The sequence below is a fragment of the Lampetra fluviatilis genome, chromosome 23 (genome assembly GCF_964198595.1).
Source record: "Lampetra fluviatilis chromosome 23, kcLamFluv1.1, whole genome shotgun sequence".
Lineage (NCBI taxonomy): Eukaryota > Metazoa > Chordata > Hyperoartia > Petromyzontiformes > Petromyzontidae > Lampetra > Lampetra fluviatilis.
The window spans coordinates 1,386,290-1,414,179 of record NC_136297.1 but is presented as its reverse complement, the minus strand read 5'-3'; the positions used below and the strand labels follow the sequence as shown (position 1 = coordinate 1,414,179).

At 57.2% G+C, this 27,890-nt stretch overlaps 1 protein-coding gene across 8 annotated transcripts in view; it reads right to left on the bottom strand.

Annotated features, from left to right (window-relative positions):
• LOC144940603 (protein 4.1-like) overlaps positions 1-27,890 on the bottom strand; it is an 85,559-nt gene that overhangs the window by 54,210 nt on the left and 3,459 nt on the right. For 2 of the 8 annotated variants that reach the window (XM_078866835.1, XM_078866836.1), the window contains exon 1: positions 9,029-9,369. The exons of 3 other annotated variants lie outside the window; for them this stretch is intronic. In XM_078866835.1, coding sequence (XP_078722961.1) covers positions 9,029-9,268 — 240 coding nt within the window. In that variant the 5' untranslated portion in view covers positions 9,269-9,369. Of the gene's footprint in view, positions 1-9,028; positions 9,370-25,444; positions 25,584-26,691; positions 26,785-27,890 lie in introns of those variants that run through there. 3 more of the 8 variants (XM_078866840.1, XM_078866838.1, XM_078866837.1) reach the window with 3 other exon arrangements.

Sequence of the window (27,890 nt, the reverse complement as noted above, 5' to 3'; positions counted from 1 at the left end):
GTCCGGCCCTGCCGCCGGCGATCGGCTGTTGCAGAAGAGCGGACCTCTGGGATCCCCTCCGAGTTCGGCAGCAGGAGGCAGCAGGGGGCAGCAGGGGGCAGCAGGGGGCAGCAGGGGGCAGCAGGGGGCAGCACTTCCCCTCACCCCGCCCGCCTGCCCCAGGGTGTAATTGCTCACCGCATGGTAGTCGACGAACTCGATTGTCGTGTTTATTCTCACAGGCTGGAATTTAGCAAAGTTGAGTGTAGAAATCTAATTGAATGAGGCTACGTTTTGATTTGTGCGTGGGTGTGTGTCTGCGCCGTCACCGAGATGAGACCATCAACTGACTACAACACGAGAGAACCCGGATTAATCTCAGTCTGTGTGTAATAAACGACTGGACCACGATGTCTGGCTCAGTGTCCTTTATTCGGTTCGTGCTGTACACCCACACGGCTGTCTTTACTCTGTAGCTTCTCCACGGTGCTGACTCCAATGTCGGCCCGATCCACAACAGCAGCCCCGCTGCTGTTTCTCTCACACAGCCCCCCTTGGCTGTACTCGCTGCAACTCCTCTCTCTCCACCTCCTGGCAGCCTCGTGCTGTCTCTCTCTCTCTCCGCAGCTCCTCCTGGCAGCCACACCGCTGCCTCTAACACGCAGCCCTTCTGTCTCTCTCTCTCTCCGCAGCTCCTGCTCCTCCTGGCAGCCACACCGCTGCCTCTAACACGCAGCCCTTCTGGCTGTCTCCTCTGCAGCTGCACACCACTCCGCAGCTTCCTCTTGTCTTCGGGGTTGGCTCCCGATAGCCGTCGGTGCCCCCCCCCTCTTCTCACCCGCCCGCGTGGCCTCACTCTTTTCCGCTCACACCCCGACTGACTTCCCCTTCCGGTTTACCCGCTTAAGGACCCGAACCTTCCACCCACGTCACATGACTCCACCCCCCCGTGACGTCACATCCGGAAGGTCGCTTACGCCCGCATTACATGTGCAAGGCTCTATGCGAGTCGACGAGTCTCTATGTGAGTCGATGGGTCTCCATTCCAGTCTATGGGTCTCTACGTGAGTCGATGGGTCTCTACGCGAGTCTATGGGTCTCTACACGAGTTGACGGGTCTCCATTCGAGTCTATGGGTATCTACGCGAGTCTATGGGTCTCTACGCGAGTTTATGGGTCTCTATTCGAGTCTATGGGTCTCCATTCGAGTTGATGGGTCTCTACTCGAGTTGATGGGTCTCTATTCGAGTCCATGGGTCTCTACATGAGTCGATGGGTCTCTACGCGAGTCTATGGGTCTCTATTCGAGTCTATGGGTCTCCATTCGAGTTGATGGGTCTCTACTCGAGTTGATGGGTCTCTATTCGAGTCCATGGGTCTATGTGAGTCGATGGGTCCACTACGGGAGTCTCTGGGTCCATGCGAGTCGATGGGTCTCTACGCGAGTCTATGGGTCTCTGTGTGAGTCTGGGTATCGGATGCGCATCGATGGGTCTGTATGCGAGTCTATGGGACTCGGATACGCATCGATGGGTCTCTATGCGACCGTCACTGTTGACCTTTCTCCAGGGTACGGTTCCGTGCAAGGGCACACGGTGGTTCTTAGTCGTGCCAGCGGCGCCAGCGGCGCAAGTGATTCCACGCGGTCAGCGCACGCCTCGAGCTAACCGCGGTTAATGATTAAGCAGGTGAAACAAACCGTTACTAGAAATTAGATTTTAATTATTGTTTTCCTCTTTCTCTTCGGGTCATTCGGCGGACTCGCTCGCGGCTCGCCACGCGACCTCTGCTTATTTGCACAACCTCCACCACAACCTCCACCACCACCTCCACCACCACCTCCACCACCCCCCTACCACCTCCACCACCACCACATCCGCGGTGCCGCCGTTAGTCGTGGGCCACAGCCGTCTCGCATCAAACCGTGACGAGGGTACCGCGGCACTCGCTCGCTCGCACAACTGCACCGATGGGCACCAAAGTTTCCGATGTCGTGATTCTCGAGGTGCAGTCCGTTCTCCGATAACACCGCGTGGTTTTCACAACGCGAATCGGATACAACGCGATGATGATGATCGCATTTTAGGAAAACATTTTTTCCTAACGGGGACGCGAATTGGATAGAGCGTTGCAACGCGTCGCATCATCATCGTCATACAAGGCATTGGGATGCTGCTGGATTCTGCTTCGGGAAGTTACCCACGACCTTCGGTCTTTGCTCGACCGGCGTACGCATCCCGCGGGGTTATTGCGGACCGCGCTTTACCCCCTATGTTATATATTATTTATTCAGGAACGCAACAACTACTACCACCGCGCGATAGGAGAACACGACTGCATCTGCTGAAAATCAGTGTCGGCACGAAGGCTCCTCCTTCTGCCGTGACACGGGGAAACCTCCAGACGACGCCGACGGCGGTGGCTGCCGTCGTGTGGCGACGATCGAGTGAGGAGAGAGCGAGCGCGCGTGGGCGTTCGTGCCACTCTCAGAGCGCAACGGCTACTGCCCGGGAAACTAAAACTATTTTAATTTTATTTTACCAGGTAAAGCCTCGCTGAGCTATGTAGTAGCTCTTTTCCGGAAGTGACCTGGCCATCACAAACGATAGCTCAACGAAGTGGCTTAACGCGTGGAAATTTATAGCGGCCAAATACTGTGAACGCGTGACGTTGTGGAGGGGGAAAATAAAAAAATCGACGCGGCCATGGGGAGGGAGACACCGCAAACTCCAAATAAACAGCAGCAGGCATCAGGGTCGCGATCGAACCCACGATCCCCTGCATACCAAATGACATATTTCCATGGTTAACGCGCGCCACAGTATTAACCAGGGCGGCGAATGCACGACTGCCGTCATGTCGTATGGCCGAGTAGGGCGATGGGAGGTCTGAATGACGCGAAGACTTGCCAGATCGTTTGCTGCTCGGCGCGGGGCGGCCCTCGGCTCACGGCACATTGCGGGGACAGCCGGCACGGCGACACGTGGGGGGGGGAGGGGGGGGGGGGTTGGCCTCTCGCCCGGGGGGGGGGGGGGGGGAACTACGGCGCCGCCGCCGCCAACACTGTGGCGGCGGTGGTTTGGTGAAGCCCGTCCCACCGCCCGAATCCAGCGTGACCGCCGAGTTAGCGGCAGATGCGTGTGCTTGCGTTAGCGGCAGATGCGTGTGCTTGCGTGAGTGCGCGCTGCTGCGCTACGAACCCGGCTACCCGAGCTCAATTCCCGCTCACAATCAATAACAGTCGGCGAATATTTGAACCTGTCCTGGGCCTCCCTGCAGGTCGACTCAACCTCAAATGAGTAGCTGGTGCGGTGTGTAAACATCGCCACTGGGGAGACAAAGGTGGGCGGGCGTGGTGTTGGCCACCCACCACCTCGTGTGCAGTGCCGGCCTTCATAGGTGCTCGCTAACAGCACTTGCCCCAACAGTCTGTTAAGGCTGTACGGGAGATCTTTGTCTTTGTTTGTGTGTGCGTGCATGTGTGCACGTGAGCATGTGTGTGTGTCCCTAAGCTGCTTTCAGAACAAAACAGTGAACATCTGCCCGTCGCCCTGGTTCGGAATGTCAATTGGCAAACGCTTTGCGATGAAGAGAGCAGCACCGGCGAGACCTCGGACGTCAACTCGGAAGACGAAGAAATCTCAACGGCCCCGCCGAGTCGTGCCCGGCGCAACGGGCACCATCGCGGTGGCTGGGAGATGTTAACCACCTCGCCTGGTATACAGGAGGTCGTGGCTTCGATCCCAACCCCAACGGCTGCTGAATATCGGGAGTTTGCGGTGTCTCTCTCTCTCTCCACTGTGGTCGAGTGGATTTTTCTCCGGGTCCTCCGGTTTTTTCCCCTCCAAGTTTAGAATCGACGTCACGCTTTTTTGAGGATTTGGCTACTGCTATAAATCTCCACGCGATGATGATGATGATAAGCCCACTACGTTGAGCTATCATTTGTGATCGCCAGGTCGCTTCTGAAAAAAAGCTATTTATATAGCTCGGTGCGGGCCTTACCAGGTAAAAAACTCAAGTAGTTTATAGTTTTAGTTTGGCACGAGCAGCAGCAGCAGCCCCCGTGGGTCTATTTTTGCGCGTGTGCCGGGGGCGTGGGTATCCGACGGACGGAAAGTCGTTTTCAACGTCTCGGCGCGACTTCCAAGAACGGAAACCGTCGACGTGAGTCAACCCAAAAAGGGCGTCGTCGCTCGCAGGCCGGGGTGGGGGGGGCAATGCGTTCGGCGATCGTCTCTCTCCCCGCCGCGGCCCCGGCGTGAGGGGGGCAGGGCGGGCGAGCCGAGCCGCAGGAGGCGCGGGAGGGGAAAGGCACGCGTGGCGAGGAGGCGCCTGTGGAGGGGGCACGGAACTCCGTCTCAACGACTCGTCACGCCGCTCCGCAGACGCCGTCTCCCGTGGCGGTGTCGCGAGCTCTCAGGGCGCCGCTCACGTCTCTTAATGTCGGCCCGGGGGGGTGGGGGGGGGGGTCTCGGCCGTGGGGGGGGGGGCGTCTCTCTGGTTCCTACTCGAGCGCCGGTCAAACGATTACCGAGATTTTTCTGCCGTGTTTCGCTTTGCGGAATCAACCCGGCCGGTGGTGGGGGCAATGCGGGGGGGGGGGGAGCGGTGGCAGGAGGGACGGCGCTTCTCACCCACCCCGGCGAGCGGCCCCTTTCACCACAGCACGGGGGGAGGGGGGGGGGCAGCCGTGCCTACCGTCTGTCATCGGGGCTAAGGAGGGCGGAGGGGGGCTTTGTAACGCGCACGCAAAAGTGGGGGCCCTCGTTCAGAGCGTTGACGAGTTGAGCGAACATCCTGGAGACCACGCTTGGCCCGTCACTGCTGAGACTCGCCCCACTGAGTGACGGGTCACGTAGAGACCCACAGACTCACAGGGAGGTACGCGGACTCGCACAGTGACACGGCAACTCCCATAGAGACCCGTAGACTCACACAGGGACCTGCAGACTCACACAGGGATCAGCAGACTCCCACAGGGACCCGCAAACTCACCGACTGTGGACAAGGACTCGTGCCACGGAACAATCGGCACGCGGTGGTAATTCACACCCGGCCAGGGCGGCCCTGCTGGATTGGGACAGTGAACACCAAAATCACCGCGCAGCGCGACGGTGACAGCGGTAGGCGTCGCTCCGTCCCGGGACAACCGCGGCAAGTTGAGCGGCGGATCGAGAGCGGGGTTCGGGGGGGGGGATCGTTTAGCTGCACAAAACCACCACCACCCCCCCGACTCTGACCACTCACTCGCATCTCACTTCGTCACCAGGGGGGGGGGTGAGGTGGCGGAGGGTGAGGGGAGACTTCATCTCATAGAGGCGGCGGCGGCAGTGGCGGCAGTGGTGGCGTGGGCGCAATAAACAAAACTGAGCCGATCCTGTGAACCCTTGACCCCCGCAGAAGAGAATGGGGTCCATTCCATGGCCAATCAAGCGTGCTGCGTCACGTTAAATTATTCTTATCACGTGGCTTCACCACCCTCCCAGCCAGCCAGCCACGCAGCCATCAATCCTGCCACTCACCCAGCCAGCCAGCCAGCCACCCACCCAGCCAGTCAGCGACCCACCCTACCAACCAAACTAGTCACCCCACACCCACCAACCCACCAACCCATCCACCCACCTATTCACTCATACAGCCACCCACTCGCGGCTCACGTCCACGGCTCCGCCGATCGCAGTCGGATCGATCCGTGAGGCGACCGCGCCGCTCGTTCGCTCGCTTACAAAGTTCCAACTTAATTTTCTTTCACCACCTGGCCGTACAAACTTAAGAAACACACTTAATCAAGCCACCCGACTACATCATCATCAGCAGAAGCAGCCATGGTCGATTACCGCTGGACAAAGGCTTCACCAAGCCGTGACCACCGACTTACAATCGCTGACACGTTGAAGCTCGCTGCACCACACTCGGAGCTTCTCTTTCCACGAAAACTCACGCTACGCAGGTCCCGGACGGCCGTGCCCTGCCACGCACCTCGACCGACCAGGGCAAGATGATCTTACCATCGGCGGAAGCGCCTAAAGACTGACGTGACGTTTACAGCCCTTTGTCAACCCACTGCTGGTTGAAGGCGTGCTAATGCTGCGTCTGTCAAGGGGGGTTTGACCGTACTTCACCATGCCGGTCAGTGCGGGTGGGTTGGTGAAGGGGGGAGGGGGGGTGCGGGAGGGGCGGCCAAAGCCTGGCCTTCATCCAGCCGATGATGGAAGCGTAGGCCAAAAGCGGTGGCAAGTGCCACCGCTCGCGGGGGCCGTGCCTCTGGCCCCGTTCTGCCAACAACGCACGCGGCAGGGAGCCGCCGCGTTGGAACTCGGCGACCCCACGGGGTTCCGGCACGCACGACCCCCCACGCAGACAACGCTGCCCGTTCGTCAAGGAGCGCAAACCGCCACGCAAACTCCGGTCAACCTCGCAGCAGCAGTGGCAGCAGCGGCGGTAGCAGCGGCTTTTGGTTGACCAACGAACAAAGATGGGACACCGCATCGTGCGGCGCTTTCAGATTTTTGTGGCCGTCTGGAACGCTCTTCTATCCGATATTAGGAAGCCACTGGGAGCTATGCACTTTTACATCATCAACGAGATTGAAAAACTAATTTCTTCAGAACTACTTTGTTGTTTAGTTTGTCGTTTTTCCCCGCACCTCCGATTGGCGCCGTTGGCTACGTACGCTTGATACGTACGGCGCATCCGAGCCATCGCGTGCGTGCGTGGGCGGCGTCGTGTTGAAAGGGAACCTTTGAACCGGGCTCTCCGAGCGAGCGTGCCGCAAGAGAGAGAACGCACCTCCGAGCCCACGCCGGGGGTCTCCAGAGACGCTGCCCGAGTGTGGGCACGAGAACCACTCCCCCCACCCCACCACCCCTAGTGAGCCAGGTCCCATCCTCCACGTCGCCCTGGAACGATCATCGGTAGACCCACAGCCTGCACCATGCTGCGTGGAGGTTGTAATTTTGCCGCTGTGGGTTTTCTCCCAGCGCCAAAAACTCGGACACACAGCGGCGTGACTGGTATTGGCCAAAACATCCCAGTGATGAGAAATTACCTGCAAATTACTCAATTGGAATCACACAGCAGCAATTAACGATTATAAAACATTTATTTTATTTTTTTCCAGGCAAGGCCCGACTGAGCTACATAGCTCTTTTTCAGAAGGGACCTGGCCATCAGAAATGATAGCTCAGCGAAGTGGCTCATCATCACGTGTAAAATGTACTGCAGCCAAAAATGTGGAGGGAAAAACCGGAGGACCCGGAGAAAAATCCACGCGACCACAGGGAGAGAGACACGCAAACTCTAAATATACAGCAGCAGGGGTCAGGGTCGGGATCAAGATTGCGAGTGTCTATGGGTCTCTATGGGAGTCCGTGGTGTCTATGGGTCTCTATGGGAGTTCGTGGTGTCCATGAATCTCTACGTGAGTCCGTGGTGTCTATGCCGGTCTAATTGTGACTGCGGTTAAGTTCAGTGCATCACTCGCATCATGGATGCCTTCGTGGGGAGGTACAAACGGAGCCCATCCAGCGGAAGCCAGATTCCATCGAAAACTCCCTTGCCCCAAACATCACCGCACGCACGCAGTCATCAACTCGTTCCGTTGCTTTTCAAACATCGTGCGAGAGTGAGAGCGAGCGAGAGAGAGTGAGAGCGAGCGAGAGAGAGTGAAAGCGAGCGAGAGAGAGTGAGAGCGAGCGAGAGAGAGTGAGAGCGAGAGAGCGAGCGAGAGCGACAGAGAAAGAGAGAGAGAATCGCATCGCCGGAAGGGGGCCAAACTGCTTTGACAAATGCAGAAGAAAAAAAAACATCCGCGTCATTGTGCCCCCTCGCTCCAGTGTCGTGGGCAGAGCCCCTTCAGTCGGAAAGAGGGCCCCAGGCATTATTCCCTCCTGAAAGGACCCAACAAACGAACAAATGAATGAATGGATGAAGAGCCACTGCACTCTGAATTGGCGCGAAAGCCACCATGATCACAGAGCGAGTCCCAGATTAAACCTCACTCCTAAGGGCACACCGCAAGTTGAGTTGTTGTTGTTGTTTGCTTGTTTGTTTGTTCTGGCTCGCGCTCGCTCTGGCTCTGGGCTCTCCGGGCAGAAAGCCCAAATGCGAGTTTGAATAGAGAGTCTGAAAGACAGGAAACAGCGAGCGGGCCGGGTGGTTGGCTCAAGAGGGCGGAGTGCGAAAATCCGGCACCGCCGAGACCCCTGGCGGCTGCCCGTGGGTTAAATCGGCTTCGGTGACCTGCAGTCTCGGCACGGCCACCGACGGCCACTCGAACCAAACAGACAAAACGACCCTGGCCACATTAACGTCTCTTTCATTCGGTTGAATTCCAGCTCTGAGAAGTCCCGAGGTTCGGCTCGTCACGCTAGGAACCTCGCCGTGATCTTTCGCGGGGCGAGTGAGAAGCCGCCGCCCTGCAGCGGCGTGCGGGACCGGAGGGATCTCGGAGGTGGCTTTGTGACGTCCGCTTCTGCGGGACGTTTCTCTGCCAACCCAAGGGGTCGCGCCGCAAGGGGTCGCGCCGCGAGCGGTCCCGCGACGACGGACGAACGACGGACGAACGATGGACGGACGACGATGCGGCGCGGCGCAAAGGGCATGCGCGGAATAAAACTTTGGGGGGAAAATAATGCCAAAGCAAAGAGTGGCGCGTGAGGCGGCGCGCGTGAAACGGAGAGCGTGAGGCGACGAAACGGAGGGGGGACGGGGGGATTGGCGAAGCGACGCGTACAGTGCGCGCGCGGCTTGGCACCAGATGAAAACATGTGGCAGATTTACAACACGTGTCACAGCCCGGCGTGCGCGATTGCGTGAATACCACGCCAATAACTATAATGCGCCCCTTTTTTCCAGTCCCCTCACTGCGTTTGTTCACCCACGATCCTACGCTGTACCCTGTTCTCATGGCACGATGTCAGCCTGCAACTCTCCCTCCCCGTTTCCTCTCCCACGCTCCCTCACTCCCGGCCCCCTCTCCCCTTTGCGACTCCTCCACCATCGACGGGGGTTGTGAAACGGTGACCGGTTGCAAAAAAGCGGTCACCTTTTTACAGAATCGGTGACCCGTTGCCGCAGGCTCCAGCGTCGGTTTCAGGACGGAAGCCACCGCTTGGACCTGACGCGAGCGCCGGGAGATGTCATCGAGCGCGCGCGTCGACTCCGGAGTCCGTTCCACCGCCCACCGGGGCGGCCGCCTCGGTTTCTGGATGGCGGCGCCAGCATGCGGATTACCGGTCAACGCGGGGAAACCCGGTTTGAGTAGAGTCCCAATCGTTTGAACCATGCCCGGACGTGCACTCCAGAGAGAGAGAGCCGATGGCTTTGATTAACACAAAACAAAAGGCTTCCACAAACATGCAGAGTGCAGCGCTGCCGGCCGCTGCTGCCTATGGGCGAGGACAGTACCGGACACGCACGCGTGGGCGGGCGAGCGGGCATGGCTCGTCCGCCCGCCCACCCGCACGTCAGTGTGTGTGTGTCAAAACGCCCGCACGCGAGAGAGAGTGTGTGCGTGTGTCAAGACGCCCGCACGCGAGAGAGAGTGTGTGCGTGTGTCAAGACGCCCGCACGCGAGAGAGAGTGTGTGCATGTGTCAAGACGCCCGCACGCGAGAGAGAGTGTGTGTGTGTAAACACGAGCTCGCCGCAGGCCAACAGGTCACAGGGGACCGAAGCAATTAGCCGGGCGGGCGAGGCCGACACAAACAGCCGGCGGAGCCGCGGCCACGAGACGTAAACACGGCCAAGCGGCCTCTCCTGGGGACGCGTGGCAGCGACAGCGAGTGGAGGGCGAGTGGGGGGCGAGTGGGGGGCGAGTGGGGGGCGAGTGGGGGGCGAGTGGGGGGCGAGTGGGGGGCGGCACAAGGGCCCCTCGCGGCAGCGCACGTCGCACCGCTCGCGATCGCTCCTCGCCCAGCCGACCCGGCGCTACCCACGATCAGCGCCGGTCGCGAGTGTGGAGCGCGTCGCCCGGTGACGCCGCCGCCTTCACCGCTCTGCGGCGGTGACACAAGCACGGCCAACACGCCAGCTCAGCTCGTGTCATATATGTAACAGGTCCTTAAGTTGTGCTCTGAAGAATAAAGCGTTCACGAGCTATGGAGAAGGCTCACTGCCCGTGACGTATTTTTTCCTTTCAAGGCCACTCACGGTGCGACCGACGAGCGGGATTCTCTACGGGGAATCTCCACGCGGTGCATCGCCGCCTCGTGACGATGCGGCGCAATCACCGCGTCACACTCACTGTGCTCGTCACAATCACCTGCAAACAGCAACGCTGCTGGATCGTGCGGAACCCATGAGTGGCTTGCCCCCTCCTCCTCTTCCTCCTCTGCAGATGGAGATGCCACTTGTTCTTCATGTTCTGCAGTAGATGCCACTGGTTCTTTATGTTTTGCAGTAGATGCCACTGGTTTTTCATGTTCTGCAGATGTAGATACCACTGGTTCTTCATGTTCTGTAGATGTAGATGCCACTGGTTCTTCACATTCTGTAGATGTAGATGCCACTGGTTCTTCATGTTCTGTAGATGTAGATGCCACTGGTTCTTCATGTTCTGCAGATGTAGATGCCACTGGTTCTTCATGTTCTGCAGATGTATATGCCACTGGTTCTTCATGTTCTGTAGATGTAGATGCCACTGGTTCTTCACGTTCTGCCGATGTAGATGCCACTGGTTCTTCATGTTCTGCCGATGTAGATGCCACTGGTTCTTACGAACGGGTCTCAGGAACGGAACCCGTTGGTAAATTCAGAAACTTTGCGTACTTCGTATACATCGAGGCATTACTGTATAAGATTAACAAAATGTAGTCCCTGCGCTTGATTTGCGAGTTTTGAGAAATTCTGAATCCCGGTTTGGCCACCACGCCGGGCACCCCGCTGAGGTCACCTCAAGAGAATTCACAAGCAGTGCCTCTTGACCTCGGACTCAGAGTCGGTCCACCCCGGGTGACCCCGGGCGACCCCGGGTGACCCCGGGCGACGGGCGAGACGCCGACGCGGGGGTAATGTGCGGAACGGCTCGACCAACGGAGCCGCAAGAACCTTGCCGGCCGGTCGGTGCACGGGGCTCGGTGTTGTGTTACCATGCCAGCAGCGCGGGACGGGGGGGGAGACAGCACGGGGGGACAGCGCGGGAGGGGGGGGTACAGCGCGGGGGGGGGGGGGGACAGCGAGCCGCGGAATTTGCCGGCTGCGTCTGTCGCGGCGCGGGCGCTCGCTCTGCTAATCCACCCTAAGGTGGTTTAATCCCACGACAAAAACATCGCAATCCCCTAACGAGTAACGAGGGGGGGGAGGGGGGGCCGCTGGGATCGCTGTCGAGGAGGCGGCAGCCCGCCGGGGCGACGCACGTGACACCGCGCGTAGCCTCGCACGAACCCCACGGCGACGCACGTGACACCGCGCGTAGCCCCGCACGAACCGCACGGCGGCAGTGGTGCACAAGCACAGGCGACGACCAACCCCACACGTCCGTCAACAACACTGCGGCCCTATCAGGAAACGTCTATATGCATTATACATATGAATAGCCGACGTTTCAAGCAACGGACCTTCTTCATGTGCCACTAAGTACGGTCATTTTGCCCAAAATGACGCCGATTGTACAGCCGGCCAGGTGACGACTCTGTGGCAGAGCGAGCGTGCGCACCGCACGTAGCCAACCGTGCGCGGTTGGAGGGGGGGGTGGTCTGTCTCAGCCATATCATCCATCCCTCCCTCCGGAGTGGATAAAATGAGACGCACCTTTCGGGAAAGACCTACGGAGCCCTACTCGCCCCCGGCATATGAATGCGGAATTTCGGCCACTGGCTCCACAGGGTCGTGAACAGTGGGTGGGGGTGGTGTTGCAGTGGGTAGGGGTGGTGTTGCAGTGGGTGGGGGTGATGTTGCAGTGGGTGGGGGTGGTGTTGCAGTGGGTGGGAGTGGTGCTGCAGTGGGTGGGGGTGGTGTTGTAGTGGGTGGGGGTGGTGTTGTAGTGGGTGGGGGTGGTGTTGCAGTGGGTGGGGGTGGTGTTGTAGTGGGTGGGGGTGGCAGTGCAGTGGGTGGGGGTGGTGTTGCAGTGGGTGGGGGTGGTGCTGCAGTGGGTGGGGGTGGTGCTGCAGTGGGTGGGGGTGGTGTTGCAGTGGGTGGGGGTGGTGTTGCAGTGGGTGGGGGTGGTGTTGCAGTGGGTGGGGGTGGGTGGTGCTGCAGTGGGTGGGGGTGGTGCTGCAGTGGGTGGGGGTGGTGCTGCAGTGGGTGGGGGTGGTGCTGCAGTGGGTGGGGGTGGTGCTGCAGTGGGTGGGGGTGGTGCTGCAGTGGGTGGGGGTGGTGTTGCAGTGGGTGGGGGTGGTGCTGCAGTGGGTGGGGGTGGTGTTGCAGTGGGTGGGGGTGGTGCTGCAGTGGGTGGGGGTGGTGTTGCAGTGGGTGGGGGTGGTGTTGCAGTGGGTGGAGGTGGTGCTGCAGTGGGTGGGGGTGGTGTTGCAGTGGGTGGGGGTGGTGCTGCAGTGGGTGGAGGTGGTGCTGCAGTGGGTGGGGGTGGTGTTGCAGCGGGCGCGCGCTGCGTGCCACCACAAGGGACGCTTGTTAACCAGCGCCGTGCAGTTGTTCTTGAAATAGCTCAGAGAGACGATGCTTCGCGTTCACACCGTACGGCGTTAGCGCTGCCCGTCTTGTCTGCCGGTGCGGGATGGCGGCCGGTGGACGGCCATGCGAGCTGTGGCCCGGTAATCAAACTCTGGCCGTCGGGGGGGGGGGGCTCGAGGTGTAGTGCGCTAACCACGGCGCAACCGCTCCCCAACACGACCCCGGTGACGACCCGCGTTTGCCGGCCGTGCCGAGCGTCATCCGCCACCAGGTCCGACGTTTCCGCGCCACGCCCTTGAGGAGCGTCTCCGCCGAATGCGCCCGAACACCCGGTGACCCGGTCAATTCCTCTTGCTCCGCGCGGCACTTGTGGCACGCAGCAGCATTCCGAGCGGCAAACAGATTTTTTTTTTTAAATGACCCGAAATCTTTCCACCACCCCCCACCCTCCAGACCCAAGTTTAGGATTCGTAAAGACCCGGGGGGTTCCGCGGGAACGCCGACCGCCGAGTTGACGCGGCACCGCGTGGGTTGACCTCGGCTCACCGCCGCCGCCGGCAACGCGTCCCTCGCCCACCCAGCCGATCCGAGAGCCGGGGGCCGATTACCACCCCGGCACCGCTCTCGCCGACCCCCCCCCCCCTCCACCCTCCCGCCGCTAATTAGGAGCGGCTTTCTCCTCCCCATCGATCGCCAACGAAACGCTCGGACTCGTCGCGAACCCAACGTGGTGGGGGAGGGGGGGGGTTGGAGATCGCTCGGCCCTGCCGCACCAGGGCAGCGATGCGACCAACTAAGGCCCCTCATCTCCCGCTGGCACGGCCCGAGCCGAAAGTCGGGCCCTCATGGCACGGGTGGTTGCCACCGGTTGTTTGCCGTACCGAGCCGTTGACCCGAACCGTGGTGCACCGCGTGGCGCCGTCGGATGCGCTTACGCGGCCGTCTGGAACGCTCTTCATCACGATATTAGGAAGGCCGTTGGGAGCTGTGCGCTTTCAAATCATCATCCAGATTGACAAACTCGTTTCTTTAAAACAGCTTCTTGTTGTTGTTGTGTTTAGTTTGTTGTCCTTCCTCTCCCCGCCCCTCCGATTAGCACAGTTGGCTACACACAGTGCCAAAGCAATTCTATGTACGTAGACAAATACGCCGGCGTGGCAAGGCGTCTGAATCTGGATCGGGGCCAAGCAGGGCCAGGGGTGAGGGGGGGGGTGAACGATGCGCGCCACGTCAGTCGATACGCCGCGAGGACACCGCCGTCACCTTCACGCATCTCGGTGGCGTCACCAAAAACAAAGATCCCCCGTATATCCTTAACAGACTGTTGGGGCAAGTGCTGTTAGCGAGCACCTTTGAAGGCCGGTACTGTGGCACACGAGGGGGTGGGTGGCCAGCACCACGCCCGCCTGCTTTTGTCTCCCCAGTGGCGATGTTCACACAGCGCACCAGGTACTCATTTGAGGCAGAGTAGACCTAGGGGAGGCCCAGGACCGGTTCGAATAATCGTCACCGGTGTTGGCCGTGAGCGAGAATCGAACTCTGGTCGCCGGTTTCGTAGGACAACACGCTAACCGCTACGCCACCGCTCCCTGCACACATGCGCGCACTTGCTTCTGCGGTGATAATTGTCAGTGGAAATGGGATTTTTCGCAAAAACGGTGGTAAAGAATTGGACCTGTGGGATCAACAAACGCTCAAGTGAAGTTGCGGACCACTCTAACTTCACCCACCCGTGCTGCGTGCCGACCGAGGCCGATGCTGCGGCGAAATCGTCGCCACGGGGGGGGGAGCACGCTATCTGACTCTACAGTCGGGGGGCCCTGTGGGGCTTTTCCATTTGGGCCATCCCAAATGCCCCAGTGTAAACAATTTGAAAACAAACTTTGCAAAGCGCGATAAGCGCAGGGCGCACGTGCGGCAATCCCGTGGGGCGCTCGCTTCAGCAACCACGACAAGCGGACGTCTGGCTGCTACTCCGCAGGCAGAGGCGGCTAGCAGATGTTAACTACCTCGCCCGGTATACAGCAGGCCGTGGGTTCGATCCTGACCCTGACGCCTGCTGCTGTATATTTGGAGTTTGCGTCTCTCTCTTATCATCATCACGTTGGCAAGACGTTAACTACCTCGCCCAGTATAAAGCAGGTCGTGGGTTCGATCCTGACCCTGACGCCTGCACTATATTTGGAGTTTGCGTCTCTCTCTCTCTCCCCGTGGCTGCTTGGATTTTTCGCCGGGTCCTGCGGCTATTCCCTCCACATTTAGAAACGAGCGTTTAGAGTATTCGGCTGCTGTAACTTTCCACGTGAACGAACGTTGTCCGGGTGAACGAACATTTGGGTTTTACGAAATTTTGCGTCCGAACGAAATCGAATTTCCGCGTTCGCGAAATTTCACTCCGGCCCCGTGCGCCGCGAGGTCATCGAACGAGGCTGCGACACCGATCCACGCCGGCGTCACGGCAAAGCCTCAACATCACACTGCCAGTCATTCCAACGTCGCTAGTTACCCGAAAATGTATTATTGTTTTTTTTCACTTAATATTCTTAAATCGTTTTAATACTTGTCAGTTATTATAATTCCTTTGTATTGTAAAAAGTGAGATAGGGGTGTAGTTTTAGGTTTTGAGCAGAGCTGGAATGACAGTCCAAAACACATTCCTAACTTTAAATATTAACTTAATGGGAAAAGTCATTTTCTATTTACGAAATTTCGTCTTTGCACGCGCTTTTTGAAAGAACTGATCCCCTTTTCATAAAAACGAGGGATGCCTGCGCGTGCTACGCGTGGCACGACAGCTATGAGGATGAGGGAGGGGCTTCATCTGTATATTAATTTCACTGTTGTTTACCATCTCCGCAACGACGTTGACGATAGTTTCGCATCAATATCCTCCGCTTGACCTTCATTATCATCATCATCGCGGCAACGCCCCCCCCTTCGCCAGGCGTCCGACGTCGTCGTCGTCATCATCGTCCGCGCGAATCTCCACGGCCCACAAAGCCGCGCAAACGGCCCAGGGGAGCGATTGTGCGAGCACGGCTGCCATCGCCCCTTCTTATGATAATTCAAGCGCCACCTCCCATTCTCTCTCCACATCCTCCTCCCTTTCTCATGGCCACACTCTCACAGCACTCCCTCCTCCCCCTCTGCAACCTCAATGAGTGGAATTCTCACCAACGGCTAGCCGAATAACACGCAACACAAAAGCCACAAAAACCGTAACAAGTAATTTCCCGCCTTCTCCAGTGGGCTCCAATCAGCGCCCGAGGCATCGGTGCTCATCTCCTGTTTGCAGCCCTCATGAGCCTGTGGATAGAAATTACACATTTCTATGGCAGGCGGGGGAGCGGTGATGAGTCAATCCGGAGGACAAACACTGTCGACTGCCTCCCAAAAAAAAGAGCGACTATTTATTCGACCCCGGCGTGACGAAGGTTGGGCTGAGTGAATCCCAACCCGACCGGGGCTTGAACTCACGACCCCCAATCGGGAGCCGCTCGCTCTGCCACCGAGCCACCGCGTGGCCGCTGCCCGACGGGGAGCGCTGGCAAGCTCCTTGCACCGTGCCGATGGGGCAATGCGACGTGCGTGCCGTCACCTACAGAGCACCCCGAGACCAGGGCCGGATTAAGGTTCTTGTTTTGTTGGCCTTCAGTGATAACTCTGTACAGTTGGTACTGCCCAGCTAAAGATGATTAAATATAAACTGTCTCCGATCAACCATAGGACAACACCGCTGTCTTGTCTTGCCTTGCACTGATATTATTCCCTCTTGAGAATGAGATTGTGAAGATGTTATTTGTTAATTTTGCGAAGAGATGTTCTCGAAAAGTTCAACTCCGGCGTTAATTTCTCCCTCTCCTTATGAAAAAAACAAACGATTGACATGACTCTGACTCTTTGTATGTACTTTGTATATATATACTTGCTATATAAATATATTTATTCCAGAAGATATCTTGGTTAAAACATTTTATGGTACAAACCAAAATAAAACATGGTCAAAATGTTTTTGCATAGGCCCTTTAGTTTTCATAGGCCCTAGGCACACCGCCAAATGCGGCCTATTGGATAATACGGCCATGGTGAGTGGGTGGGTGGGTGGGTGAGTGGGTGAGTGGGTGGGTGAGTGGGTGGGTGAGTGAATGGGTGGGTGAGTGGGTGGGTGAGTGGGTGAGTGGGTGGGTGAGTGGGTGAGTGGGTGAGTGAATGGGTGGGTGAGTGGGTGGGTGAGTGGGTGAGTAAGTGGGTGGGTGGGTGAGTGGGTGAGTGAATGGGTGGGTGAGTGAGTGGGTGGGTGAGTGAGTGGGTGGGTGAGGAGGTGGATGGGTGATTTGGTGAGTGGGTGGGTGAGTGGGTGGGTGAGTGGGTGGATGGGTGATTTGGTGAGTGAGTGGGTGGGTGAGTGGGTGGATGGGTGATTTGGTGAGTGAGTGGGTGGGTGAGTGAGTGGGTGGGTGAGTGGGTGGGTGAGTGGGTGGGTGAGGGGGTGGATGGGTGATTTGGTGAGCGAGTGAGTGAGTGGGTGAGTAGGCCCTAGGCACACCACCTACTGCGGCCTATTGGATAAAACGGCCCTGCCCGAGACGTGCGGTCGCAGTGAGATGCTAAAGAAATCTACCGCATGGTCATCCGCCACGTGCATCGCACCGACCATCGGCAGAGTTCGAAACCCGAAGCTGTCCCGGGGGGCCGCCCTCTGCCAACCCGTTATTGACCAGCGTGGTGAAGTACAGTCAAACGACCCCGTGACCGACACTAGGGTGGGGGAGGCCTTCATCCGGCAGTGGAATGACACAAGGCTGTTACTTCATTACAGCCGGACTAAAGCCGTAGTTTATTAATCCGGGGCACACGCCGACAAATCGGAAATCGTGTTTTGGACTTTGACCGATTGGTCTAAAATGAGTGGTAACGTTTTGGCCACTCTACTGCCCTTCCTGTGTGAAGGTTTCCCGGATTGTGTGAGAAGTTTGGGATTGTGGTCTGGGATGTTGAGACCTGTGAGTGTAGAATGTGTTATGCTCTCCCCCTGTCCTGCAGAGCGTCTGAGTGTGAGTGTGTGAGTGAGCGTGAGTGAATGAGTGAATGTGAGTGAATGTGAGTGAATGAGTGTGTGAGCGAGCGTGAGTGAATGAGTGAGTGTGAGTGAATGAGTGAGCGTGAGTGAATGAGTGTGAGTGAATGAGTGAGCGTGAGTGAGAGTGTGTGAGTGAATGAGTGTGTGAGTGAGCGTTAGTGAATGAGTGAGTGTGTGAGTGAGCGTGAGTGAGTGAATGAGTGAATGTGAGTGAATGAGTGTGAGTGAATGAGTGAGTATGAGTGAATGAGTGTGTGAGTGAGCGTGAGTGAATGAGTGTGTGAATAAGCGTTAGTGAATGAGTGAGTGTGAGTGAATGTGAGTGAAGGAGTGAGAGTGAATGAATGTGAGTGAATGAGTGTATGTGGGTGAATTGAGTCTGGGTGAGTGAGTGAATGAATGCAAGTGTATGAGTGAGTGTGAGTGCATTTGAGAGTGCGTGTGTATGAGTGAGTGAATAAGTGTGAGTGAATGAGTGTGTGTGAGTGCGTGCGAGTGAATGAGTGCGAGCGAGTGAGTATGATGAATGAGTCCGTGAATGAGCGATTGTGTGCGAGTGCGAGCGAGTGAATGAGTCAGTGTGTGAGTGAGTGAATGAGCAAGTGTGTGTGCGCGAGTGTGAGTCAATGGGTGCGAGTGAATGAGTGTGAGTGAGTGAATGAGTGTGGGTGAATGAGTGCGAGCGAGCGAGAGTGTGAGTGTGCGAGTGAATGAGCGAGTGTGTGCGAGTGCGAGCGAGTGAGCGAGTGAATGAGTGAGTGTGTGCGAGTGCACGTGAGCCAGTGGAGTTTGTGAGTCCTCTCCCCGTGTTCCCCGTGGGTTTCCTCCGGGCGCTCAGATTTACCCCCACAGCTAAAAACCCACCCACACGGTGTCACCGGCATCGGCCAAACAACCTCCCGATGCCGAAAGATCAGCAGCACATCACTCAGTACATCACTCAGTTGGGATCACACGGCAGCAGCAGCACCATCGCCCCCCCCCTCCTATACACCGAGTCTTGAAGACTCCGCACGGCTTTCTTGGCTGAAGGTGCGTTAAGTAAATGTATCACCAATGTTGACTGTGAGGCTGCCTCATCTCGTGGAACTGCGTTGAATGTTCCCCATGTCAATGCGGAATGCAACTCCGGGTCACCCACATCTAAAAGCAAAATAGACCCCCCCCCCACCGCCCCCAGGGTTCCACAATTTGGATGGAGGGAGACGCGGTGGGGGAGACGCGGTGGGGGAGACGCGGTGGGGGAGACGCGGTGGCGGGAGAGAGACGCAGGGAGGGAGACGCGGTGAGAGAGAGAGAAACGTGGTGGGAGTTGAGTTGAAGCGCTGAACCGGGGGTACAGAGGGAGCTAACAGGGGTTGGTGGTGCAGCGTTGTGGATGAAGGCGCGTGGAAACCGCGTCGGATGTTACACACCCCCCCGAGTTACGCACGCACGCACACACACACGCGTTACGCACACACACACACGCGTTACGCACACACACACACGCGTTACGCACACACACACACGCGTTACGCACACACACACACGCGTTACGCACACACACACGCGTTACGCACGCACACACACGCGTTACGCACGCACACACACACGCGTTACGCACGCACACACACACACGCGTTACGCACACACACACACGCGTTACGCACGCACACACACACGCGTTACGCACACACACACACGCGTTATGCACACACACACGCGTTACGTACACACGTGTTCCGCACACACACGTTACAAACACACATTATGCACACCCACATTATGACACACATTATGCACACACACGCCAATCGCGCACACACACACAGGTGCATGCTCGTGTCGAATTCACAAATTGTAAAACCACATGCACTCTAGATTCTGTAAAGTGTCGTGTGGAGTGCTTAACGATCCATTTGGGAAAATAATCCTTCCTCTGTCACACGAACTCCAGATCACCAGCCCTACACCCAACTCTAACACTACCACTACTGCCAACTAACACTACCCCTATACCTAACGCTAGCTAATCCTAACAACACCACCCCTATGCATAACCCTAACAACACTACCCCGAACCCCAATCCTAACAACACCACCCCTAAAGCTCTGACCCTAACCCACGAGGCCCAGGTGACACCCGGCGCAGTGGATGAAGAAGCATTTGACGGCACTCACCAAGGCCGTGTACACGCGGCTGTGGTGACGAGTGTGTGGTAGGATGCAAACGCAGCGTGTGAACACCAACAACAACAGCCACCAACACCGCGGCTTGAGAGCGCACCGACGATGACCTCCCCTCGCAAAGCGCCACCGCCCTGCGGCTCATCCAGGTCGAGGCGCAGCCCCTGCAAACGACTCGCTCGCGCCGCCGCTGGTGGAAGGGGTCTCCCCGCCAGGTGGAGCTTCAGAAGGGCACGGTTGGCTACGTACAGGAGTCGCTCACCCACTCTCACAGTCACTCTCCCACACACACAGTCACTCACCCACTCACACAGTCACTCACCCACTCACACCGTCACTCACCCACACACACAATCACTCACCCACTCACACAGTCACTCACCCACTCACACAGTCACTCACCCACTCGCACGGTCACTCACCCACTCGCACAGTCACTCACCCACTCGCACAGTCACTCACCCGCTCGCATAGTCACTCACACAATCACATAGTCACGGACCCGTACGCTCACCCAGCCTCCGATTAGCGTGGCTGGCTACGCTCGGTGCGAAATAAGTTCAACGATATTGTACACACGTAGGGGATATGTGGCCTACTCGTGCATGCTGGCCAGACGTGTTGTAAGAGTTGGGAGTTACCCACCACCTTGCCCCACTATACGCAACTTGCCTATCGGCCCTCACACTGCGGTGAACCCATTCACGCCGCTGGGCAGGCAGCAGGAGGAGCTTTGATTAACTTTGCCAGAGATATTATTTATTATGTATCATCTCTCGGAGGTCGTGGGTTCTATCCGGACCCTGACGCCTGGTGTGTATTTGGAGTTGGCATGTTCTCTCTCCCCGCGATCGCATGGATTTTTGTGCAGGTCCTCTGTGTTTTCCCTTCACGCTTATCAAGTACGCGTTCAGAGTATTTGGCTGCTGTACATTTCCACGTGATGATAAGCCACTTCCCGTTGCGCTATCATTTGTGGCCGCTTCTGGAAAAATAATATATGACTCAGTGGGCATTACGTGGTCAAGTAAAATAAAAAGTTTAGAATCAGTTAATTCATTTATTTGTAGCGGTTTGCTTACCGTTTGACTCTTTCTTGTTGTAACTTTCTGACCCCGCTCCCCAAACTGGACATCTGTGAAAAAGAGTTTCACAGCTCATCGGATATCTCCAGATAAATCAGATTCTGATTCTGGAATGAATTATAAATTATTTTTTATTTTACCAGGTAAGGCCCTGCTAAACTACATAGCTCTTTTTCAGAATCGACTCAGGCCATCACAGATGATCGCCCAACTAAATGGCTTTTCACGTGGAAATCCAAAGCAGCAAAATACTCTGAACGCGTCTTTTGTAAATGTGACGGGGAAAATCCAGAGGACCCGGAGAAAAATCCACGCCATCACGGGGAGAGAAAGAGAGAGACACGGGGAGAGAAAGAGAGAGAGACACGCAAACTCCAAATATACAGCAGGCGCCAAGGTCCCAATAGAACTTCTTTGCATACGAGGCAAGGGAGCGAACATCTGGGCAACGCGGAACCCTGGACTTGTCTCAATCGCAAGTCCGGGCGCGTTAACCGCGACGCGGCGACGGCGTCACCACCGCACATGAAGACCGCAGCATCGACCCGCCGGGTCTGGATGCCCGGAGAACTCATCAGCGATGCGTCGCGATCAGCGCGATTCAACTGGAAAGGCGCCGGAAGAGGGACAGGCACGGGAAGGAAGAGCGGAGCGGCGGGACGCACGCAGAGTCCCGGTGGCCAGGCCAGGCCAGGCCAAGCAAACTTCACCGTTCTGTCTTCTTGGTTCTTTCGGTAAAGTCACGTAGAAGGGAAGTAATAAAATAATAAAAATAAAACATAATAAAATAAAATAATATAATTCTCGAAATAGAAAAATGCACCGTTCTGCTCAACATTTCTCCCAAGTAAATAACAAGATACGGTAGAAGCGGGCTTCCTCCTAACGACGGTGATTGGTTCCACGAAACCGTCCGTTAAGTGATTTGGTCACTAAGTGAGTCTAGGAAATGCACGTTAAAGGCTTAATTCGGTCCGATAAAGGAAAGTTTCACCTTTTTCACCCCAAAAAACGTACTTTATAATATTTAAACAATGCACATTAATACATAACGATACTAACAACATTATATACACGTAGTATTAAAATAAACGTGGTTAATCAATGCATTATTTAATAGTTACTGCACCTACAACAGCCCGTCGTAAGCAGGGGGATGGTCGTTAAGCGAATACATTGGGCTCTATGGAGGCACTACACTACAATATACACTACACTACTATACACTACACATTGGGCTCTATGGAGGAACTACACTATACACACTAAACTCCTTGTAAAAAGGTGTCAGTTTTGTTGCCAGATAAAAGGGTAAAAAAACACTACACAATGGGCTCTATGGAGGCACTACACTACTATACACTACACTACTATACACACCACACTACTATATACTATACGACTATAATCTCTACACTACTATACACTACACTACACCACTATACACTACACCACTCTACACTACTATACACTACACTATAATATTATACACTACACTACAATACTCTACACTACACTACAATACACTCTACACTACACTACTATACACTCTACACTACACTATACACTACACTACTATACACTACACCACGATACACACTACACTACTATACACTCTACACTACTATACACTACACATTGGGCTCTATGGATGCCCGTCATTAAGCGATTAGTCATTACAAGGGTGGTCGTTAAGCGGGGTGGGGGGGAGGAGTGGAGCCCGGGGGGTAATCGCACACAGTGTGGGGCCGCCCCCCAAAACATGGGGCCCGGGGCAGTCGCCCTGATTCGCCAACTCTGATTGAACATACAATACATGCATCTCTCTCTCTCTCAAAGTTTAACCGTGTAAATGTCGCAAGTGCTGCTGTCACTCCACTGCTGGATGACGGAGGGTCCCCCCCCCGCCAGTCCACGTGGGTTCGTGGGGGTTATTTGACCACTTTGCACATTCCACATTCCCATGGCGGGGGGCGAGTATATTCCCGGAACAGCTGCCGTTGATTTCGCCACAAAGTGGTACAGTACTCGTTTTATCGACCCTCGTTCGGGAGGGATGATGGGCCGATTTGAACTCCAGACCGTTCCACTCGCGCCCGACCTCGGTTCACACGGAATGGACGGGCGGTCGTCAACCAGCAGTGGATCAATCATGGCTCCTGATGACGATAGTGGATCATGAGAGCCGATGGCAATCGATGGGCGGCAGCACGCAAGCCACGGCGAGAGGTTACGAACACAGCACGCACCACACCACCACCATCGTCACTACTACAATCAGCACCACCACCACCACTAACCACCACCACCATCAATAACCACCATCATCACTACTACAATCAGCAACATTACCATCAGCACCACCACCATCATCACTACTACAATGAGCAGCACCACCATCAGCACCATCACCACCATTATCACCACCATCACTAACCACCACCAAAATCATCACTACTACAATCAGCAGCACCACCATTATCACCACCATTATCACCACCACCATTATCACCACCATCATTACTACTACGATCAGCACCACCACCATCATCACTACTACCATCAGCACCATCACCAATCAGCAGCACCACCACCATCATCACCACCACCACCATCATCATCATCACTACTACAATCAGCACCATTACCATCAGCACCACCACCATCATCACTACTACAATCAGCACCATTACCATCAGCACCACCACCACCATCATCACTACTACAATGAGCAGCACCACCATCAGCACCATCACCACCATTATCACCACCATTATCACCACCATCACTAACCACCACCACCATCATCACTACTACAATCAGCAGCACCACCATTATCACCACCATTATCACCACCACCATTATCACCACCATCATTACTACTACGATCAGCACCACCACCACCATCATCACTACTACCATCAGCACCATCACCAATCAGCAGCACCACCACCATCATCACCACCACCACCACCATCATCATCACCACCACCACCACCATCATCATCATCACCACCACCACCTTCATCACTACTACCACCAGCACCACCACCACCATCATCACTACTACAATCAGCACCATCACCAATCAGCAGCACCACCACCATCATCACCACCACCACCATCATCACTACTACCATCAGCACCACCACCACCATCATCACTACTACAATCAGCACCATCACCTATCAGCAGCACCACCACCATCATCACTACTACAATCAGCACCATCACCAATCAGCACCACCACCACTACTACTACAATCAGCACCATCACCATCAGCACCACCACCATCACTACTACAATTAGCAACACCACCATCATCATCATCAACATCACCACCACTACTACAATCAGCGCCACCACCATTATCACCAACATCACCACCACTACTACAATCAGCAACCACCATTATCACCATCATCACCACCACTACTACAATCACCACCATCATCACCACCACTACTACAATCACCACCATCACTACTACAATCAGCACCACCATCACCACCACCATCAACTACGACTACAATCAGCATCACCACCCCATCACCAAAGGCAAATATTCCCCCGTGTGTCCTGCACAGACTGTGGGGGCAAGTGCTGTGAGCGAGTAGCACCAATGAAGGCCGGCACGGCACGATCACCACGACCACCACCATCATCATCATCTGCCATCATCGATGCACTGCTCGATGCGGCCTTCCTCGCACCCCTCCCCTCCTCCCACGCCCCCACCACCACCAACCACGCCGTGATTTGTGCTCCACACGCTGGCCGTGGAGGTAACGCCGCCGCCTAAACAACAACAGCAGCAGCAGCGACGGCGGCGGCGGAGACGGAGACCGCCCTCGGTTCACTGCGGCGCGCGCGCAGCCATCACGGACGCGGCACGAGGGGCGACGTGGTGGGGGTGGAGGTGGTGGACGAGGTGGACGAGGTGGGGGAGGAGGTGGTGGGGTGGTGGTGGGGTGGGGGAGGAGGTGGGGGTGGAGGTGGACGAGGGGGTGGAGGTGTGGGTGGAGGTGGACGAGGTGTGGGTGGAGGTGGACGAGGTGGGGGTGGAGGTGGACGAGGTGGGGGTGGACGAGGTGGGGGTGGAGGTGGACGAGGTGGGGGTGGAGGTGGACGAGGTGGGGGTGGAGGTGGACGAGGTGGGGGTGGAAGTGGACGAGGTGGAGAGAGAGGCGGGAAGAGGGGAAGGAGCCCCACACACTCGAGGAGGAGGAGGAGACGCGGCGTGGAGGGAGAGGGGGGGACGGAGCGAGATTCGAGACGCGGGAGAGGCGTGGGGAGAGAGCGCGGGAACGGAGCGACGACACGGAGAGACATGGAGAGAGAGGGGGAGAGACACGGAGAGAGGAGCGAGTGGGGAGAGACACGGAGAGAGTGGAGAGAGACACGGAGAGAGGAGCGAGTGGGGAGAGACACGGAGAGAGTGGGGAGCGAGGTCAGGGGACGCGCACAGGGGGAAGAGAGCGCGGGAGAGGCCGACGCCGCCTTCATTCCCCGACCCGGCACCGGGTCGGGGTCCCTCCCTGGCTCGCTCGCTCCCTACCTGCTGCTGCAGCTGCTGCCGGCGGCGGCGGCGGCGGCCGGTGGTCACAACAACAACAGCAGCTGTGGTGGTGGTGGAGACGATGCTGCTCCTGCTGCTGCTGCCGTGTGAGAGTGGTGGTGGTGGGGGCGGGGTGGGGGGCTGGAGAGCGGCGCCCCCCAGTGGCTGCCGAGAGGCGCGCAGCCGTCGTGCAAAGGCAAAGGCGCCCCGCTTAGCCTAGCGCAGCCAGCTGGGGCAAGTGCTGGGCAGGTGCTGGGCAGGTGCTGGGCAAGTGATGGGGCAGGTGCTGGGGCAGGTGCTGGGGCAGGTGCTGGGGCAGGTGCTGGGCAAGTGATGGGGCAGGTGCTGGGGCAGGTGATGGGGCAGGTGCTTGGGCAGGTGCTGGAGCAGGTGCTGGGGCAGGTGGTGGGGCAGGTGCTGGGGCAGGTGCTGGGCAAGTGATGGGGCAGGTGATGGGGCAGGTGGTGGGGCAGGTGCTGGGGCAGGTGGTGGGGCAGGTGCTGGGGCAGGTGCTGGGCAAGTGATGGGGCAGGTGATGGGGCAGGTGGTGGGGCAGGTGGTGGGGCAGGTGTTGGGCAGGTGTTGGGCAGGTGTTGGGCAGGTTTTGGGCAGGTGCTGGGCAGGTGATGGGGCAGTGCGGTGGCCAGCACCACACCCGGCCGCCTTTGTCTCCCCAGTGGCGATGTTTACTACACACCACCACCGGGTAGCTATTTGAGGCTGAGTCGACCTAGGGGGAGGCCCAGCACCGGTTCAGATAATCGTCACCGGTGTTGGCCGTAAGCGGGAATCGACCTCGGGTCGCCGGGTTCATAGCGCAGCGCACTAACCACTACACCACCGCTCCCCTACACGACATTCACACTCACACACTCTCACACATATTAACACACATTCACTTCACACTCACACACTCTCACACACACTCACTGTAGGGAACAGGGTGGGGGGAGACCACACAAACCGCACACAGATGCGCCCGGGTTGGGAATCAAGCCCAGGCCCTTCCTGCTGTGGAGCCCCGAGTGTTGCCACTGCGACGCGACCCTGCGGGCCATATAATTAGAGACCTTGAGACAAACACAAACAAGTCTCTCTCCCTCTCTCAACAGCGGCAGCTGTGCGGCTCCCACCGTGCCACCTCCCCCAGTCAACCTCCCCAGTCAACCTCCCCAGTCATCCTCCCTCAGGTCAACCTCCCCCAGTCATCCTCCCCGGGTCAACCTCTCCAGGTGCTCGCGCCTCACCGGTGAGGGGGTCCCGTTACGTCGCCGGCTCCCGGATTGACGTCCAATCCTCAATTCCCCCGCTGTGATCCTCGGCCAGTCAATGAAGTTGCTCTTCTTTCAGCGCAAGACCAAAACGCGACTCCTCATCGGCGAGTTCGAAAGACGAAGTAAAGACGGAGGAGAAGAGCAATCATATTGGCTCGGACATAACCCGGGTCAACAAGGTCCGTGTAAAATCATTTGCTACCTGAAAGCAGCAGCAGCAGCAGCTACGAGACTAAAACGATTACAAAATAAACTAATTTTTTTCTATTTTACCACGAAAGGCCCACTGAGCTGCATAACTCTTTTTCAGAAGCGACCAAGCCGCAAATGATAGCCCAACGAAGTGGCTGGTCACGTAGAAAATTATATCAGCCAAATACTCGATGTTGATTGTTTGAGGGGGGATGGGGGGAACGGGGTTTGGGGCGGGGGGTTTGGGGGGGCGTATTTACACTCGCAGCAGTATTTTACCCAGGCGGCCGCGGACGGGTGTCAAACCGCGAACGCCACCACGCACACAAAGCTCCCCCGTGTAGCCTGTGACAGGCTGCTGGGGGATGAGTGCTGTTTAAGAGCAGCGCCTGTGAAGGCCGGCACGGCACACGAGACGGTGTTTGGCACACGAGACGGTGTTTGGCACACGAGACGGTGTTTGGCACACGAGACGGTGGTTGACCGGCACCACGCCTGGCCGCCTTTGTCCCCTAGGTCCTCATTTGAGGCCGAGTCGACCTAGGCGAGGCCCAGGACCGGTTCGGATATTCGTCACCGGTGTTGGTGGCCGTGAGCGGGAATCGAACTGGGGTCGCCGGGTTCATAGCGCAGCGCGCTAACCGCTGCACCACCGCTCCCCACAGACACACACATCCATTGCGATGGGCGTCACGTGGCCTGCACTCGTTCACAGCGCGCGTGCGGCCCCGGCTGTCACGTGTGACGCGAACATTCACGAATCCGCGTGGGCAGCACCGCGTGGGCAGCATCACGTGGGCAGCGTGAGGGCAGCATCACGTGGGCAGCGTGAGGGCAGCGAGGACTCACCGAGCACAGGGGACGGACGTCACCACGGGAGGGAGGGCGAGCGGAGTAGCGCAGAAGACGGGCGATGGCGTGAGGACGACGAGCAGGACGACGTGGAGGAGACACCGTGGAGAGCACAGAGAGAGAGAGGC